The sequence below is a fragment of the Melanostigma gelatinosum genome, assembly GCF_949748355.1.
Source record: "Melanostigma gelatinosum genome assembly, chromosome: 2".
Taxonomy (NCBI): domain Eukaryota; kingdom Metazoa; phylum Chordata; class Actinopteri; order Perciformes; family Zoarcidae; genus Melanostigma; species Melanostigma gelatinosum.
The window spans coordinates 20,880,756-20,898,565 of NC_136635.1; the positions used below are offsets into that span (position 1 = coordinate 20,880,756).

At 41.0% G+C, this 17,810-nt stretch overlaps 2 protein-coding genes across 2 annotated transcripts in view; one reads left to right on the forward strand and one right to left on the reverse strand.

Moving 5' to 3' along the window:
- Positions 1–17,810, forward strand: part of cep89 (centrosomal protein 89) — a 44,560-nt gene that overhangs the window by 17,626 nt on the left and 9,124 nt on the right. The window lies entirely within an intron of this gene.
- LOC306795459 (E3 ubiquitin-protein ligase RNF182) lies at positions 5,070–17,807 on the reverse strand (the record flags this gene model as incomplete). The annotated part of the gene is made up of 2 exons (XM_079293978.1): positions 5,070–5,815; positions 17,744–17,807. 2 exons carry the CDS (start codon positions 17,805–17,807, stop codon positions 5,070–5,072), a joined length of 810 nt encoding a protein of 269 aa, XP_079150104.1.

Below are 17,810 nucleotides of genomic sequence, written 5' to 3' on the forward strand. Positions count from 1 at the left end.
TTTCTATTGGCGGTAATTAGACCATTGAAAGAGAAGAGCTATAAATGTTACATTTTATATTTCATTCAGTGTTTCCTGCAGGATTTTGGGGGTCCTGGTACATGCTCCCCTGAAAATTCAAGAAAAAAGTAAAGAGGATCTATGAAGAACTTTGTGTTCTTGGAAACAATGTTGTGCCCTCGCAGTGATGGAACGAAGCTCAGTACATTTAGGCTCAAGGACTGTACTAAGATTTTGAATGCAGAACTTTTAGTCTACTGGGAGGTCTAACAAAGCATTTTCCCCTGAATACTCTTTCCACCCCTGTGCTTGAGTAAACGTCCTCATCTTTCGTGTTTGTGATTGATTGAAGAAATTAACAATTCTTCCACTTCCCTCCTTTGATCGATTTACCTAATTGTGTCGGCTAGAGCTTGTTAAAAAAAGTGTTTACAGGCACTATTTCCTGAGACTGCTCCCTTATTCCCTGCCAGCCGATCAAGATATTAACAAAGAAGAACACTTAAAGGTAAAACGATACTTCTTCTTCAAGGTGCTGTAGTGGTTATACTGGAATTGTTTTTAACACAAGTTGTAAACCACTATTGCAGTGCCCGTTCAAAATGTTCCTTTTCGAAACTTGCCGATTGCATGGCCTCTGCTCTTCCTGCTTGCAGCTTTTTTGAGAACCATTAGCCAAAATACTTCACACTCAACACTGCACTTCCTTGAGTCCTCATCTAATCACCCACCATGTGTGAAGTCAATCCGATAAACAGTTGACGAGAAAATTGAAGGACAGACAGACAGAGACTCCATCCACTTTAGTTAGATTCACTGTCATAGATCTGCTACAACACAATAAACAAGCCATGCATCGTCAGGACCTGAAGATTATTGTCATTATTGATTAATGTGTTCTTTTTAGGGTAATCATTGACAGACATGGCGAGGAGGAAATTGTGATTTAACTGATATCTTAATTGTATACTATATTGTCCCGTTTAAAATGGGATCTGGCCCTTCACTCATCAGAGGAACACACTAAAACAAGCACATTTGTGTGATTATCTATTAATTCCACAGGACATGAATGTCTTTTTTTTCTTTGTGAAGATCCACATTTTGTTAAAATTACTAGCTAAGTCAAAACTAGTCATTCATACATCTGCCTCATATGGTAGTGGAGTTTAGAACCATTAACATGGAAAACATCCATGTATGTGCTGCTGTGCAAAAACATACCAAAAAAAATACATTTATGTCAGTGATGAAGGTAAATAAGACATTGTTCGAGAAAATAAATCAAATGTATCCCAGGGCTAGCAGTGCACCTGCCAATCTCATGTATGTCATTTAAACCAAACGGTTTTGGTTTGGTTTGAAGCGCCAGATGCAGCATCTTCCCATCGGATTTGATAAAGTAAACATAACTTTGATGGGTTGATGGAGGCCACCCCGTTTAAATGACAATAAAAGTCTACAACATGATGGCTGCACATTTCCACAAGTGTTCCATTTTAGAGCTCCATGATTATATTCCTGACCTGTTTACCTGCTTCAGTCAGATTTTCCACAGTACGGTCCCTGTTGTAGTCCACTGCAGCTCATAGGGGCGCCTGATCTCTTTCTCCCAGCAGCAGATGAGAATGTTCATTTCAAAAGTTCTGTCTCTCACACGTCATACCAAGCTGAACTGCTACCAAATCTTTTAAGTGACCAGCTAAAACCTTCACAACCAACTCCAGCTCTCATTTGATTGTTCTCAACCTATGGTGATTGCAGTGCATGTGGCCACCTTATGAATTGAAAAGATTGTGTGATATAAAGAGAAAAAGCAGATTGCGACTATACATAATTCATGTGTAATTAAAATGCATGCTCCTCCATCTCCTTGAAACACCTGAAATTGTTGAATATTTTTAGTGAAAGCGTGTATAAATATAGCCAAGTCACAGGTTTGCGTGACCCGTGCTGCTTGATGCTAGCGGGGAACTTCTCTTCCCAATCAAAATCCTCCTCCGCTCTTAGTTAGCATTTCCTTCCCAGGGACCCTTCACATAACATTGATCGCACATAATCATAGGATCGCATAGATATTTGCTCCCTCTGAGACCCTTGAGCTCCTCATTTTTTTGTGTTTGTTGTTAATTGAAGAAATTCTACCACTTCACTCCTTTGAGTTCAATTCTCAAGGATTCTTTATTTTCACAACCTTTCCTTGACAAACTACACTTATACTGCACACATTGTGTAATTTAGACCATTTTTAAGGAGAGAAACAGTCCATATGCAAACTGATGACAGTTAGGTGAGGTCTGTGGGATATCCTGATATTCAGGGTCCTCTTATGTGTTTTTAAATGTAACCTGCCACTCAGCTCAGAAAGATGAAAGCAGAATCCTGGAGATGTCAGACGGTACAACCAGCAGGGCAAACGCTCCACTGACAAGCACTCTGTCCTGCTGCTCCGCCAACTCAGGCAGAAAATAAAATCTCTTTCTACTGTCTGACCTGCCGGCGTTGTCTCTCATCTCTAATTTATTACTTCTTATCGCGTCTGTCTCCAGCTGGGTGTACTGTATAAACCAGCCTCAGCACTTTATTGCTTTATTATCTTTGACTCCTATTGTACTTAAAAAAAATAAAAAACGAGAGGCTGATTGATCTTGTTCGAGTTAGAAATACTATCGTGCTGAGCTTCCATCATTACATGTGAGAGAAATTGTTCTTTTGTTGTCTCTCGCTTTGGAGCTATCGCTATTTTAGTGACACTTGAAAGTAATCTTGTGCAGCCAGACCTCCATCTCATCAATCTTGTGACGGTTTGAAGAATCTTGTTAAAAAAAATGGATTAAGAGACTTTACAAATCCAGTGGATTGGAGATTAATATGTTTTTTTCTGTAAAGTTACAAATAAGCCCCTACCTTTTGTGATTTGGTTGGTTTGAAGTACAACAACCTCGTTGAGGTTGATGAGACACACTTTGCAAGATTAACCTGCGAGGACAGCGATGTTGACTGTTATGGACGGAATCAGCAGACAGCAGACTTAGAAATAAGTACACAAGCAAAATATAGAAAATAATTCTCCATTTATTTCATTGTCTAGTAGCGTCTGTAATCAGAAGTGTGGCACTAAGCTGAGAGCTGCAGTCTGTAGATCAAAACAGGAAAACATAGAGGGAGTGGGTACAGAGACGGCTAGAGAAACAGCGATAGAAGGTTGACAAAGGAAAGTTAAGATAGGGAAATGTGTACCCCACATCAGAGAATGAACAGGACTAACTGGACATTATACTCCATTTTGATGAGAAATACAATTACCTGAAGTTTGTTATTTCTATCTACATTTGATCAGCCCAGGTCCCTCAGTTGTCAACATTGCACAGAAAAGGTTGACTCCTACGAGTAAAATGTGGAATGAGTACAAGACAGTTGGTAAATTTCAGGAACTGCTCCGAGCACCCCTCAAAAGTAGTGAGAATTGATAAAACCATCAAATTCTAAACCACCATGCTCAGGAACAGAAAGTTCCACTTACATAATAAAAACACTCGATCTATCGTCTAAACCTTTTATTTTTTGAAGTGGTGCCGGAAATGTCACCCTTTGCTGGGTACAACTGCAGCAGCTGAAGATGTCTCAGAAGATTCTAGCACACTGAAATGTTTGTTTTGGTCACATAGCTATAATGAAAACTACTGTTTAGTACCCACAGAAGAAGCTTTAAGCTTCAGCAGACCTAATCAAATATGATAAATGTTCTCTCTACATACATGTGAAATTATATTTAAGACTATAATAACTATAAATGATAATAATTGTTAAAATAACATCGTAGTTTATTGTTACCTTCCTGAAATCCACATGCCAGGATGATGACATGTAGGGGAGTGTTTGCCTTACATGCAAAAGAAAACCAATAATGCACACAACCTTGAGGCGCCACACAACAACAAATCCACATGGCTTCAACATGGCAGTATGTGCATGTGACTTACAGCATGAAGGTAACAGGATTCCCAGAGCCATAAACTGAACCTTTAGTAGCTTTTTACAACCGGTACCACAAAACACGACAGAGCAGCCTGTGCCATTTTCAAACCGACAAGGAACTGAATGGTAACGGTTGTTGCTTAACATCAAAAGACCATCAAAAAACCTGAGATATGAGTCTTGGTTTATGCCTCACACGTGCTAAATCCATTTAACGCAATGATAGAGAGAGAGAGAAAGAGGAGCAGGGCACATTCAAAAAGCAATGCTCACAACCTCATCACATGTAAGACCAAAGCCAATGCTGTGACAGTTATTAAAGAGGTAAAAAATTAAATATTATTGCCAATTCACAGTTGATTAGGTCATTTGTATTTAGTCCTCGCTGACATGTGCATTGCATACAGCCTTTTCCTGTAATATTCCTTGCATTGTTTAGCAATACACTGAAATTCAACAACTTTAACCCACAGATGTCAGCGCACCAATGGTTTTTCGCCATGCATTTTTTAGGAGCTCATGGCAAGACCAGTATCACAATTGAATTGACATATATTCAACTTGCACACAGGGGGAATATTTGGTAACATGTAGTGCCATGAATGCTGGCTTATGGACCTGAAGAACACTCGATAAAAATATAAGTAATTAAGAGGTGCTTTTGATTCGCATACAACTTTGATTTTCCTCCGTTTTTGTCTTTGGGAACTCACAATTATATTTTGGTGACACAGTGTTGATAAATGAGGGCCGAGGACTCCATCAGTGCTGTCATTATTTCAGTCAAAAATGAAAGGTTTGCTCTCAAATATAATGTCAAACTAGGTCATACACACAGCACAGAATGAATATGGGTTACAGAAATACATTACAGAAAGGTATAGGCACCACTCCAACCAACACATCTTGTCAGGAGCTCTGTTCCTGTTGGTTTCTGAGTTGCACTGGACCAGTACTGAAGGCGGTCTTAGGTCTCTGTACTCGCCCATTATTTGTTAAGTCTGTATTGGAGACTGTGTTAGCATCATCTTTACCTTTAGGGTAAAAACGCATCAAATACCTGTTCACTGCAGCTGACCCGTCCCATCCCATCAGCCCCTGGAGGAACAGTCACACATGCCCTGGCACAGACATTGGCAGAACCCGTAGACCAGGCAAACTGTCAGGCTCGATGGCACCAAGCTAACACATACAATGCCCAGTGTCACTCTCTGGATCACCAACAAGTAGATTCCTAGAGGCAGTGAGCCAAAGTATAAGAAACCCAGCAGCCAGACCAGGATGCGCGGGACGTGATTACAGAACTTGGACAGGGCGTCCTGATCAACCGGCCCATTGGAGCCTATCGATACCGAGTCCAGGCTCTGCTCGGCGTAGACGTCAGAGCTGCCATTTCGGCTCGGGGAGTGCTGTAAGTCCCCCTGCACTTCCATTATAGTGATAACCAGGCAGTTGGAGGAGTCGTGAGAGGGGCTGGAGGAGGAGAAACTCGTTGGAGTCAGGACCACCTCCCTGTTGTGGTCGGAGCTCCAGGATTTGTCCCGCATTGCCAAGTGGGACATGATGATAGCATCGTCAGGGAGGGCTGACACGTCGTACTCTGTGACCTCAGTCTGGTGTCTGCAAAAGGGGCAGGAGACGAAGCCCGTCCCGTCATCGATGTCCAAAATCTTAATGAGGCAGCGGACGCAGACCCGGTGCAGGCAGTCCAGGATCTTAGGCTTGCGGTTGTGGGCATTGTAGCGTTGGTAACAGATTTTACACTCTAGGTCCTCTGGTGGAGGACAGTCCTTCTCTTCTAACTCAGCCAGAGCACCGCTCATCTTCAAGTCATGTTCTGGGGAAGGCGAGAGAAATATAGAGGCAGAGACACATTGAGAAAAAGTGAGTGAGAAGTAAAAATGGTATATAGTCCAGTGTTACATGTAACTTTAAGTAGGATGGAAATTGCATTGGAACAAGTTGTTTCTAGCTACTGTGATCTGCTGTACCTCTACAGGGAAAGGTCAGGGTCTGCCTTTTTCTCTGTATGTGCTGGTGATGAATGATTTATGTTTTGGGAGTTGGATCAGGGTGTGAACCCAGAGCCCTTTGTGACATAGCAATAGCCAGGAATGCTATTCATTTTTGGGGAGAGCTGGGAGGGATAGCTGCTCCTTCAACATTTCCTGTTGGCTCAGTCATTTTGTGTAGAATGCAATGTTCTTGCAGATATTTATGACAATGACCAGCCCCTGAATCAAAGCTTTTGGATTGTTGTCCCTTGGATGATAAAAAGCCCTTTTTAGGTTTCTGTTTGATCTGTTAGGATACGCAACTTAAGAGCAATGACATTTCTTTATTAAAAGCCAATCGCTCCTCTTTTGTTAAAACTGACCAATGAGTGCTTTAGTTAGCATTAATCCATGCCTGTTGAATTGAAAAATTATTGTTAAAAAACCTACAGATGATGGGTGGCAATTGTTAAGTGAAAGAAAATGCAACTTAAAAAACATAATTTTCCGAAGAGGACTCAGCCAACACCAACCGATTTGATGCATTTGTGTAGATATTTGGAAATACTTGAAGAGTCTTCACTGAGGAAATTAGATTAGAGAATGTTTACAAAGTAAAAAAAACATATAGTGGAATAATAGAGGCATTGTTATTGAGCAGATATTACAGATATCACCACCAAAAATAAGATTAGGGCTGACACGAGACAACTCCAATGATCAGTTTCCTTCATGGAGAAATGGCAAGAAACTTTCAGTCATCACTAATAAGGTCAAATAGCTGCAAGCATGAATCCATCGACACCTAGCATGAATAAGAATGAAATTAGAAAATATTTGAGAATGACAAGACACAACACAAACCAATGACCAATCAAAAACTATATGTAGTGAAGCCATGCCGTGGATTTCCTATAATGTCCCTGAGGGCTGTGAAAATAGGTGAGATCACACATAAGGGACGGAATGCTTACGCAGCAGATCTGCAGTCTTCAAATCAACACTACATATCCCCAGGTCAACTTGGAAAATATGAATCAGGAGACTGAATGAGAGACGCTCTCCGCTCCAGCAAGGGACATAAATCCGCAATGCAATGTGCTACACACTGTATTTAATATTTAAAAAAACTATATCAATCATCGCATTAAGTAAGTTACAAAATTACTTTTTTTAAATATCAGAACAATCTTATACAATCTTATGTAAACCTTGCTATACATCGTATAGTTGTATGCTTTGTGGTTTATACGTAGATCTATTCAAACTGAATGAGGTATGAATCTTTATAATGAACTGAATATATTTGAATGCTCTCTGCTCTTGAAATAGCCTGCAGCAAAAGCTGAATTATGAATCTCGATTTAATACAGGTAGACACATACAGTAGTTTATTTTTTTAACCCACTCATTTTCTCGTTATGTCAGTATGCCCATTGTGTGTGTGTGTGTGTGTGTGTGTGTGTGTGTGTGACTGTGTGTGTGTGTGTGTGTGTGTGTACATGTACTTGTGCCCTGCAACACTGCCACCACAATGTGTTGGTGGGTTTCACTATCAATTGTGCAAGGAGCAATTTACAGGAAAGACTTTAATGGGCAGGTGCTGTGTCTGCGGCTGAGTCAACAGACGTACCAGGAAGTGTCCCAGATCTCTCTCCCCGTGACATTATGTCGCTGAAGCTGCCCATGAGTAGAATCAGCGTTCCTCTTATGTTTAATGTCTGCTAAGATGGTGAACGACATGTGCATGCTGTCGCCTATCCCCCAGACGTGACAATCAGCAAGGACAGGGGCGCAGCAGAGGCTGAAACTGGCTTTCCAGTCTTTGTCCAGATACAGGTTTGTTTTTTTTCTCAAAATTATTGATGATTCAGCAAAGGTAAGGTAAGTTTAGTAAAAACAAAAAACAAACGAGAGTGCTTCCGTGAGCTACAGCTGCAGTTACCTCATTCTTGTTACATCTTACTTTACTCACTTCACCTCGTCATTAGAAAGTCCCCCCCTCCCCCTGTCAGGAAATATGCTATATAAAGAAAAGTCAGCCAATCATTCATTCATGACCATGAAATATCGATTGAATCGGTGGATGTTGCCTTTGGAGTTGCCCAGCAGGCCTCTCTGTGACTTGCTGACTGTTGAATATTTCAGCCAGCAGTCTGTTGCGTTAAGAAGCCTTCTGAAACATGTCAGAAAGAACCAGCTGCATCAATCCCAGGAGCAGATTCTTTCCTAGTTTTCCCGAGACCTCCAAGACAGATAAATGCAGTAATCACACTGCACCGGGATCATGCCAGAGGAAATCCAGCTCCTTGTCATGCAAAATGAATTTAAACATAAAGGTTAAAATCGTTTGAAAAGCTATTTTGTGGAGTTAACTCTTTAACCAGACATAATTGTGTCTGTTCTTAAACACTAGCAATGTCTTTCTTATCTCATAAAACGTTTTCAAACATCAACAATATTGATTGCATCATCTTATTTTCTTCTTTTTGTGCTCTTTTATTGGTTCATTGCGTTTTGACATTGCCGAGTATGCCATTTCGAGGTTCAATACACGTTTCCACTGGGCTGCTCCCGTTTAAAAGACTGCTGTGGTTTTCCATTCTTTTTATGCTGCCAGATCCTCCATTTCTCAACCTTGAAATTGCAGTGTAGCCTGTAGGAAACAGACTGAGGCAAAACACACACATTGCATCTTTGAGATTGCTCATAGTTCTCTGAAGGGAACTTTGAGGCTTGAATTTGGGATTTCTGCTCGCTGCCAATTAGGGAACTGCAGCTGACAACCAATGGAGTGATAGTTGTGTTTGGTTAATTAACAAATCAACCACTCTTTGTCTACTAGTCACAGCGGTGTTATAAACTCCACATTGAGAGTGAAGAAAGATTGGACAGCAGCTTCCTAGTCTTGTCGGGTTCTGACTGACTGATCGGTTAACTGTTTGGTTGACTGACTTATTGACAGATTGACTGACTGATTAGTTGGTCTCCACGGTAAATACGTTTCATTTGAAAGGTGAAACATTGATTTGAAAACGGGTTATGTAGCTCCACTATGGACAGGAGAAGGAATAACAGGGGAGGAGGTGGACTGAAGCATAAATAGATGAAATTGTGTTCCTGTTCTCCGGAGTAATTATATATCCCATTACATCTTACTTTGGCACACATATGGGTTCTTTCATTGCTCTCTGGAAAACACTGGTACCAGTGCTGGTACCAGTGCATAATTGTTTGTTTCCACATTAAATCAAATACTAATTACACACATGTAGTAAGAACGAGACGTGCATTCCAAGAAGAACGACAGCATCAGTCGCTTCAGCAAGTGGCCCAAAACGACAAAGGTTTAGATCAAGCAACAAAGCCCTCCAGCGGTCATATTGATAATGATGAGAGCAAATGTTTTTATAGAGCACAAAAGTCAGTGTAGAGAGTAGGTCAGGTTGGCTGGATGGGTCAACAAAGCACCACGCTTTAACATAGGAGACCACTGTCTGTTTTCCATTTCCAACTGTTTTATGGTAACCGCGTTGCCTAACCTTACCAATGTGGACAACAAAGGCACTCATTTTGCCCCAAACCACCATATCTCCCTTACATTGACTAAGAGCTTATTTTTACCCGAACCCAATCTTTCCCTGAACCTTAATCATAGCTTTGTCACATCGTAAAACTGATTTTTGTCAACAGTGATTTGTAACTGTTTCAATGGGCGCTGACAAATCATGCTCTCCTGGCAATTCGGGTATCAGATAACAAAATGTGTTGTTCTCAAGGATAATTACAAACAATGCATTGTGCCATTCAATTTGGAGGACTTGTTGGTTAGAACGTTATGTACCTTTGAATCCCTACCAGCTCCGTTAAAGCTGTTTTGTAGCTGACCCTGAGCGCTCATAGGAGGCTGAACCAGAGGTGAATTTAACCACGGGGAGATCAATGAGTATCACCTTGACTTATTCTACAAACCACTACCAACGACAAGTCGATATTTGTAAAAAGCAAAAAGTGCTTTGATCAACAAATGTTCTTGCATAATGGCAAAGACTTTGATCACCATGATGAAAGCAAAGGCTGAGCTGGGTTATCACAGAAGTCGAGCACAACATTGAGCTCCAGGCGCTCTGTTGCATCTGCACCTTCACAGCCAGAATTATCAGTCAATAATCCGCATGGATCTTGGCAAGACGAATTCGATGGAACACTCTGTTTACTGCATTTATAGCAAATGACAAGAGGGACATAATAGATTTATGCTCTCTTCTACAAGAAAAATAGCTTTTTAGCCTGCAAGTACTTCTTGGTAGCTTAGTGGGTTTAGATTTACAGTCTTGTCATTTGAAAAGCTTTTAAAGTCTTCATGCGATTAACAGCAAAGCAGTTAAGGATCTACCTCCGACGGCATTTTGCTTCACAGACTTACAGCAGGAATCCCACAACACATACCACACAAAGAAGCCCCTAATGCACCCACCATTTCTAAACTCCTAGCTGGCTGCACATTTGTGTGTGTGTCTATGTGGCTTGCAATTTGTTAAACCTTTGTTTACACTGTATATAGGAGATCGGACACATATCCTCCCCATCCCATATGTTCTCTGCTCCCCTGCCTCCTCCTCTCTACTCCTCCTCCTTTCAGTGGGGATTTTTGATGATAGCTTTGACCTTTGCTGTCAGAATATGTGCTTGGTGAGGCTCCGCTCCATCATACGATTGATCCAGAAGATTATGTTCATGCTGCTGTTGGCAGATCTTTCATCCTTGTTCACAACAAATAGGTGTAAACACAGAACAGTCTTTTGGTAAACTTCTCTCATTAAAAAGACGACAAACATTAAATCAAAACATTTCAAAATACAGTTCTTAGCTAACTGTACTGTCTAGGCCTTTTACTGCAATTCTTTTTTTGAACCGCCGATTTTTATATATATTTGATTGCACGTAAGCCCTTTTAGATAACACCCCCACTTCAAATGTTTCACATGAAAGATAATTGGCCTGATAAACCAAACCGGAGATGAAATCTTAAAAACATATTGCTCTGACAATTTAAAATCCAGTGAAACCTCTCTGTCTTAGTGAGCTAAAATGGGATTTGTTTTGTTTTGTTCCAGAAGTTGACAAAAGTGGATTTGGAAGTTTGATCTACTTTAGCTGGAATGATTCTCCTGCAAAGACACGTGATGAATACATTCAACTGTCATATTTATTTTCTATGGTAAGATCTAGAACCTACAGACCAACTCGGCTTTACAGGAACAGTGTTGTACCTTAATTTCATTGTATTCTTTCTTGATCTCCAGGTGATGTGGTGGTCCACTTTTACATTGTGATCTGTAGCTTTAGCTTCTATCTTTATCTTTTTTTAACCTCTTTTCACTGCTAAATCAGTTTTTCCTCCTTAAAATATCCTTCAAATGCATGTTGTACAGCCTATGTCTGCTGCTCTCTGAAATTGCTTTTCCATTTTCCAAATTATATTTATGCAGGGAGTGTAGTTAGTGACAGTGTGGCTGCAACAACAAGAGAGTTGCTATAACGTTCACATAAGCTAGCACCAACACGATGTGAGTGCAGGGATTGAATCACAAGCATACGTATGTTTTGCAGTTTGCATTTGCTGATCCTCCTGGCTTAATGACCGGAACTAAATGTGACATTGACTGTAACACTGGCAGATGTTTGTTACAGACCCAAGAAGGAAAGCTTTCACAGTTCTTTACTAAGGGAGGTGCATTTGTGTGTATGTATGTGCTGTTGGCAGAAATGCTGCTACATCCCTTATGCTGTGAACCTTTTTAAACCCAGCAGATAACGAGGCTTACTTATCTTACTTCTGTCGTTACACCAACCCCATACTGTAGTTATCCTTTGCCATCGCAAGCCAACCTCCTCACACCGGTGGACTGCCCCACACTACAAGAGCTTCCCTTCTCAGCAAAGGTCAGAGATTTTTAAACAAAAGGGCATGACAGCAGAGTCTTGTGAGAGGAGACAAATCAGATCTTCCTTGACATTGAGACATTCACTGCTGTACATCAGTAGCTTGAAGAAGAAATGTAATCATTTCTAACCTTTACTGAACCAAGAGAAGATACCTGGCCTACCTGCTTCACACTCAGGAAGATTTACATGTTCACATTGTGTAGCTGCACAGAATCACACAGGATTCTCCTGTTGGCCACTGGGAGATGCACAGTATATTTTTAGTTTTATCCAGTGGGAGCCAACCAATACAACCACAGTGTTTTTTTCTGTTGGCCCCTGAGAGCTTAGAATTGCCACCACAGTCTTGCATTCTCTACCACTGGAATCTGTCCAGTAAACAACCAGTACAGTAGAAAGCTATTGCCTCTTTTCTACTGCATGGCTCGGCTCGACTAAAATCGTGTTTTGTTCCAGGTCCTTGTCTATTTTGCGTTCCACTGCTGATAGTACCCCCTCATTGTATGTTGCCATGTGAAACTGCCGTGTCATCATCTTCAACGCATAACTTTCACTTTTGTCAATTGTTCAACATAGTCTAGGTCGATGTATTGTACAGTGTAGTTTGCAGGGTGCCATTTTTTAGAATCTAAGTCGAGTGAATACAAAAAATGATATTGACAGTAGCTTGGCTATTCAAAAGCAGCCAAATATTTACTCAGCATTTAGACTCTGACTGTAGCAGCAGTGGTGGGCTGCAGCACAAATAGTTTTTCAGCGTGAGGCAGGACATATGGCAGCTTTGATACATTGTTGGTTTCAAACAGGTGGTGGGACCCAAAGGATCAACTTCAAATGGCGTTTCCTGCAGACAAACAAAAGAACCAGATGACTGGTTATTTTAGGAAATAAACGGAGCAAAGCTTGAGAGCAAGTTCAAGCAGAAAACGTCAGTGTAGTGCTAGTCACTGTAGCATGCAGTATATCAAACGCTCTCCCACAGCATCAGTAGGCTCTAGGTTTCCCCAGGGAGAAGTTATTATTGTCAGGTCTGAGTCTGGACGCCATATACATATTAATCAATTTTCCCACAATCGCCCACTGAATTGTAGTATCAAAAAATACTTTTCTGCATTTCTTTTGTATTTTTGTTGTTACTGTGTGGAGAAGGTCAGCCAGCCTCTGGGCTCCAGCTAGGAGGGGGGATGTATTGGTTTGGCATTGCTCAGCTCAGCTTGTTATGTGAGCTAAAGGTCACCGCTTCAACTGGGCTGATGCTGTTGCCGTGCTGCCTCCCCGGGGGGGGGGACATTTTGCTTTCCAGGTTCAAGTTTTCCAACAGCAAATACCGATTCCATTCATTACTGAGCACAACTGGGAATTTGCATGGTGGTTGGGGAGAGGGCTACGGCCATATTCAGGGGTAAAGCTCTCAACCGGCCAGGCCAAGTGTCCATTATATGATGGGAGCAGATCCAGATGTGTTTCAAATAAATATTTAGAAGGCACAATTGTTAGCAGGGCCTTGTAGCAACCCTGCTAAGACAGGACCAAGACTGTTGAGTACTTCTTGAACGTTTCTAGCAAAGATGTTTGATGTCGCGAGCTAACACATGTCTGCTTCTCTTTCTACGCACTAAAAATACCCTCTGTCGTCTACACATCAGGTGACTCAGTTTCCTTTAGCAAACTACAACAAATGAATACATACATGATTACATTAAACATGAATTATTGAATTGGCAGTTCACACATCTACACTGTGTCTTTAAACAATTTATTGCACCATCAAATGATTAACCATTTAAATTCTAGTTTCAGTATATTGGTCAATATTTTGGTTATTTCTATCTTAAGACATATTAGCAGCCTTGCCAAAACGTCGGATGTGGTTTGATTAAGTATGACTTTCCTTGGCTGTCACATGGGGCAAGGGAAAATAGTGACTGTTGCTGCCCGCTAAGCACGTCAGACGATAGCATGGTGGTGGCTGATGACATATGATGCCACCTAATAACCACCTAGACCTTCTTCTGAGGAGGAGCGGTCACTGGTATACGAGAGGCGAGTGTGTCACCTCTGCAGGATTAAGCAGGCAAGCCTATATTTCCTGTACTGCTCTTTAGAAGGTGAGGCTTGTGTAAAACTTAAGTTGGGCGCGCTGCATGTTGGTACTAAAGCCAAGCGGCAACCTCCGAAGCTGAAAAATAATGTTATGCATAATTAAGGGTGTGTCAGCTTTGAGTGACAGGTGGGTGCCTTCACAGTGAAGTGTCACCTCAGCTAATTTGAGTCACTGAACCTAAACCTCTCCGCCATGTTTGTGGTGTCGGTGCCTTTTGGATAATGTTGTATTCAAATATCGGACAAATAATAATTTCAATTCAATTCAATTCAATTCAATTTATTTTTGTATAGCCCAAAATCACAAATTTGCCTCAGAGGGCTTTAATGCTTGTTAACGCTGTTAGCTGTACGCTGTGCATTCTGCTGGCCATGATTTATGACCCCACAAAAACACACGCACACAAACACACACACAAACACACACATAAACACCAGCCTGCACTCCACAGTGGCAAGACATCAGTAAATAAAAGGCAGGTCAGATACTTACTCAATCAGACACATTACTTGCGACACTATTGTCAGGCCGCGTTCATTCTCTGTCAGGTGACGTAGTATAAAGAGTATCAAAGTCCCATGGATGTATGAAGAGAACTGGATACAGCTTTGGAGGCGAGGTCACGTTCATTCTCATGAAAGTTGCTCATTATGCCAAAAAGGTTCGGCTGCTGGGTAAAAAATGACCTCTTCTGTCAGTCTATGGGGAAAAAATGACCTCTTCCGCATCCATAGGCCCATAGAGCAAGCACACCTGCAGGCTTTTAATTCCGCCTCCCAACGGCTCGGTCATCAATATGCCGATGGAAATAACTCTGGATTCGGTTATTAGTGAACCTAATGAGGACCTAATGATTTAAATAAGGGCTATTTAACTGTTTGTGCTGGAAAAGAAATTATCTACTGATTTGCAGACGTCTCTTTTCCAATGTCAGTCTATGGGGAAAAAATGGCTTCAAAGCATAGCGCTCTTATTGTGGGCTTGCAAAGTCCACAAAGGGAGGGGGTCATGGTCGATGCATGGGTCAAACGAACACGGGACTTTCACCCAGCAGACTTCTGTTTGTGTCCCATGTGAAACCAAGTCAGCGTTGACTTTTTGTTACGTAACTTTTCCAACACCACTTACATAAGTTACGTAACCAATATATTTGTTTCACGTAACAAATATTCTTATTTTAACCACTATCTTTAGTGTTTTTGGTTAAACCACCAAGTTGTTTTGTTACCAAACCAGTTTCTGCTCTGCAGGGGCTCGTGCAGGCTCACTGATAGACCGCTAGTAAAAGGTCTTCAATTGCTGGTCTGATGATGCTCTGAATATATTAATTGCTTAATTAAAACTACTAATGCTTGATTGCTAAAAGAAAGACACTCAAAGCTTTCGGTGGTGAAACAGTTAAAGAAACCACTTTCAGTATCTGTACTAGTCGGTGTCATATAGAGCTTGTCTTAAAAAGAGGAATCACAAACAATCCCGGTTGTGTCATATAACATATTTGTTCCATATGAAAGGCAAAGTGTCTGTTTAAAACAAGTTGCCTCATGGCTGAAGAGCTTTTTGGAAAATATGGCATCCTTTATCTTCAAGAGACAGTGAGGTTGTATATCTAAGCCTGTCACAGATGATTTAATGAATGACACAGGTACAGTATGAAATGACAATGTTATAAATCATATGCTCCAGGTAAGGATAAACGCCTGTATGTGTAATTCACATGTGCCCAATCGATGTCAGGGCACATCAGGACTGTTCAGGACTTACTGTGTGTCCCATGGTGGTTCAAATAACACCAATAAGCTCCAGGGCAAATGATACTGCTCTCAGTATTCCAATATCATTCATACATTCATTTAACAATAGCCTTTGTTCACTGCCGAACAAACCTTTTCACTATGTGTCCAGCCTTCCATACTAGCCATGTTACTCTGTCATGGCTCTGTTTGTATTCTGTATGTGTTGATAGGATAAGGTGGAAAGCTACATAAAGTTAATCCCACCATTGTGTAGACTCTGATGTAGGAGGTTGATTATTCTTCATAAAAATGGGTGACAATAATGGTGATGATGAGCTGATGATTTTCTTCTTTACGGACTGTATTTCCTCGGTGGACTATTGGTTTGGAAATTATGTAATTTTTTATTTTTTTTTATAAAAGATGTACTCTCCCATTTTTGCAACAGTTTCTAGCCATGTGGAACAAACAGTCACATTTGGCTACGGGAATAGAGAGACTTCAAAACTGTCAAACGTAATTGGACCCAAAGTCCTTTTTACCTGCAGCGCAAAACTCATTTTGACACACTCTGAGCTCTCAAGTCCATCGCAGGCAATTACTTTATTTTTTTTCATGCTTTTCATCATCTCTTTGAGAGCAAACTCTCTTTCTAAAGCGAGGCCCAAACATTCATTTTTACATGAAACATTTTTACAGGAAAATAAAAAATGTGAAGGGAAAAATGTGTAGAAATTGCAAAACTGTCAGCCACAAACAATGTTCAAAAATATCTAAAACCACAACCATAGACCGAATCGTAAATGTGAAATGTAATTTAAAATCATTGATTTTCCTAATACAATTCCAAAGGGGCTTTAACACACAACACTAATTAGAGTACAGTGGTTTAGGTGAGAAAAGCAATTTCACTCCTTGTTTTCTATAAGCGTCATGAGGCCCTATTGTACATGAGCCCTCTGCTCAGCGTTCTACTCATTACAATGACTCATTTTCAGCCTGTTGTTGGGAGAAATGTGATTGTCTCCTTGGTTGGGATTGGTTGGCTAAGGGAAAAGCATTTGCCCGTCTGTTGGCACTTTTCTGAAAAAGGCTTCATAAAGAGAAGCCATGGTTGCCCTCCGTGTACAATAGGCAGGAGCAGTTGGGGGTAAAATATGCTTTGTGCGAACACATTGTGTTCAGATAATTACAACTCACCAGTCCTCTGATCTTGTACCATACTTACTAAATTAAAAGAAGAGATAGGATAGCTTCAGAAATACAGCCAGAGATTTAAATCAGTATCAAATCTATCACCAGTATTTAAACACCCTTTTTCATTACTACTCCTGTGCAAATGTCTCGGAATCAAATCTAGACCAGCAAGCTACATCATGATCCATAATCATTTAGAGTGAAAGGGGGAAAAAAACAACTTGTTTGATTTACCCTTTATCAAGCAGACAGAGTAATAAACACCAATGCACACACACACAATAAGCGGACACACACACACACACACACACACACACACACACTGTTTTTATCCTCACTAAATATCCAGCTGCAGAGGACAGAGCAGCAACCCACAGAATCCATCCTGTTTCTTTTTGTGCATTTGCATTTTCCTCTGCCTCGCTTGCTCTAACAGTGTTTTCTTTCGTTGATTCTTTTTTTTACTTTACTTGCTCTCTTTTTGCTTTTTTTAGCCACATAATGAACATGTATGCCACTTGTATGAGTGTGTGTGTGTGTGTGTGTGTGCTGCACCACCCGCAGTGGTTCTCAACTGTCCACAGCTCAACAGCCGCTGATCTGCTGATACAACAACTTAGATATAGGTCTCAAACAGAACTGTTATTTTCTGGACACAAAAATCCAAAACAATTAACACCAAATGCAGTAAAAGTACACATGCACTCACACCAGCCTCTCGATCTGCAGGTTAGTGTGTGTGTGTGTGTGTGTGTGTGTGTGTGTGTGTGTGTGGGGTTCCTCACCTTGTCCCAATGTGTGTGACTCCCCCTCTTCCACCCCAGTTGTCTCTGATGCGCTGTCCTTCATGTA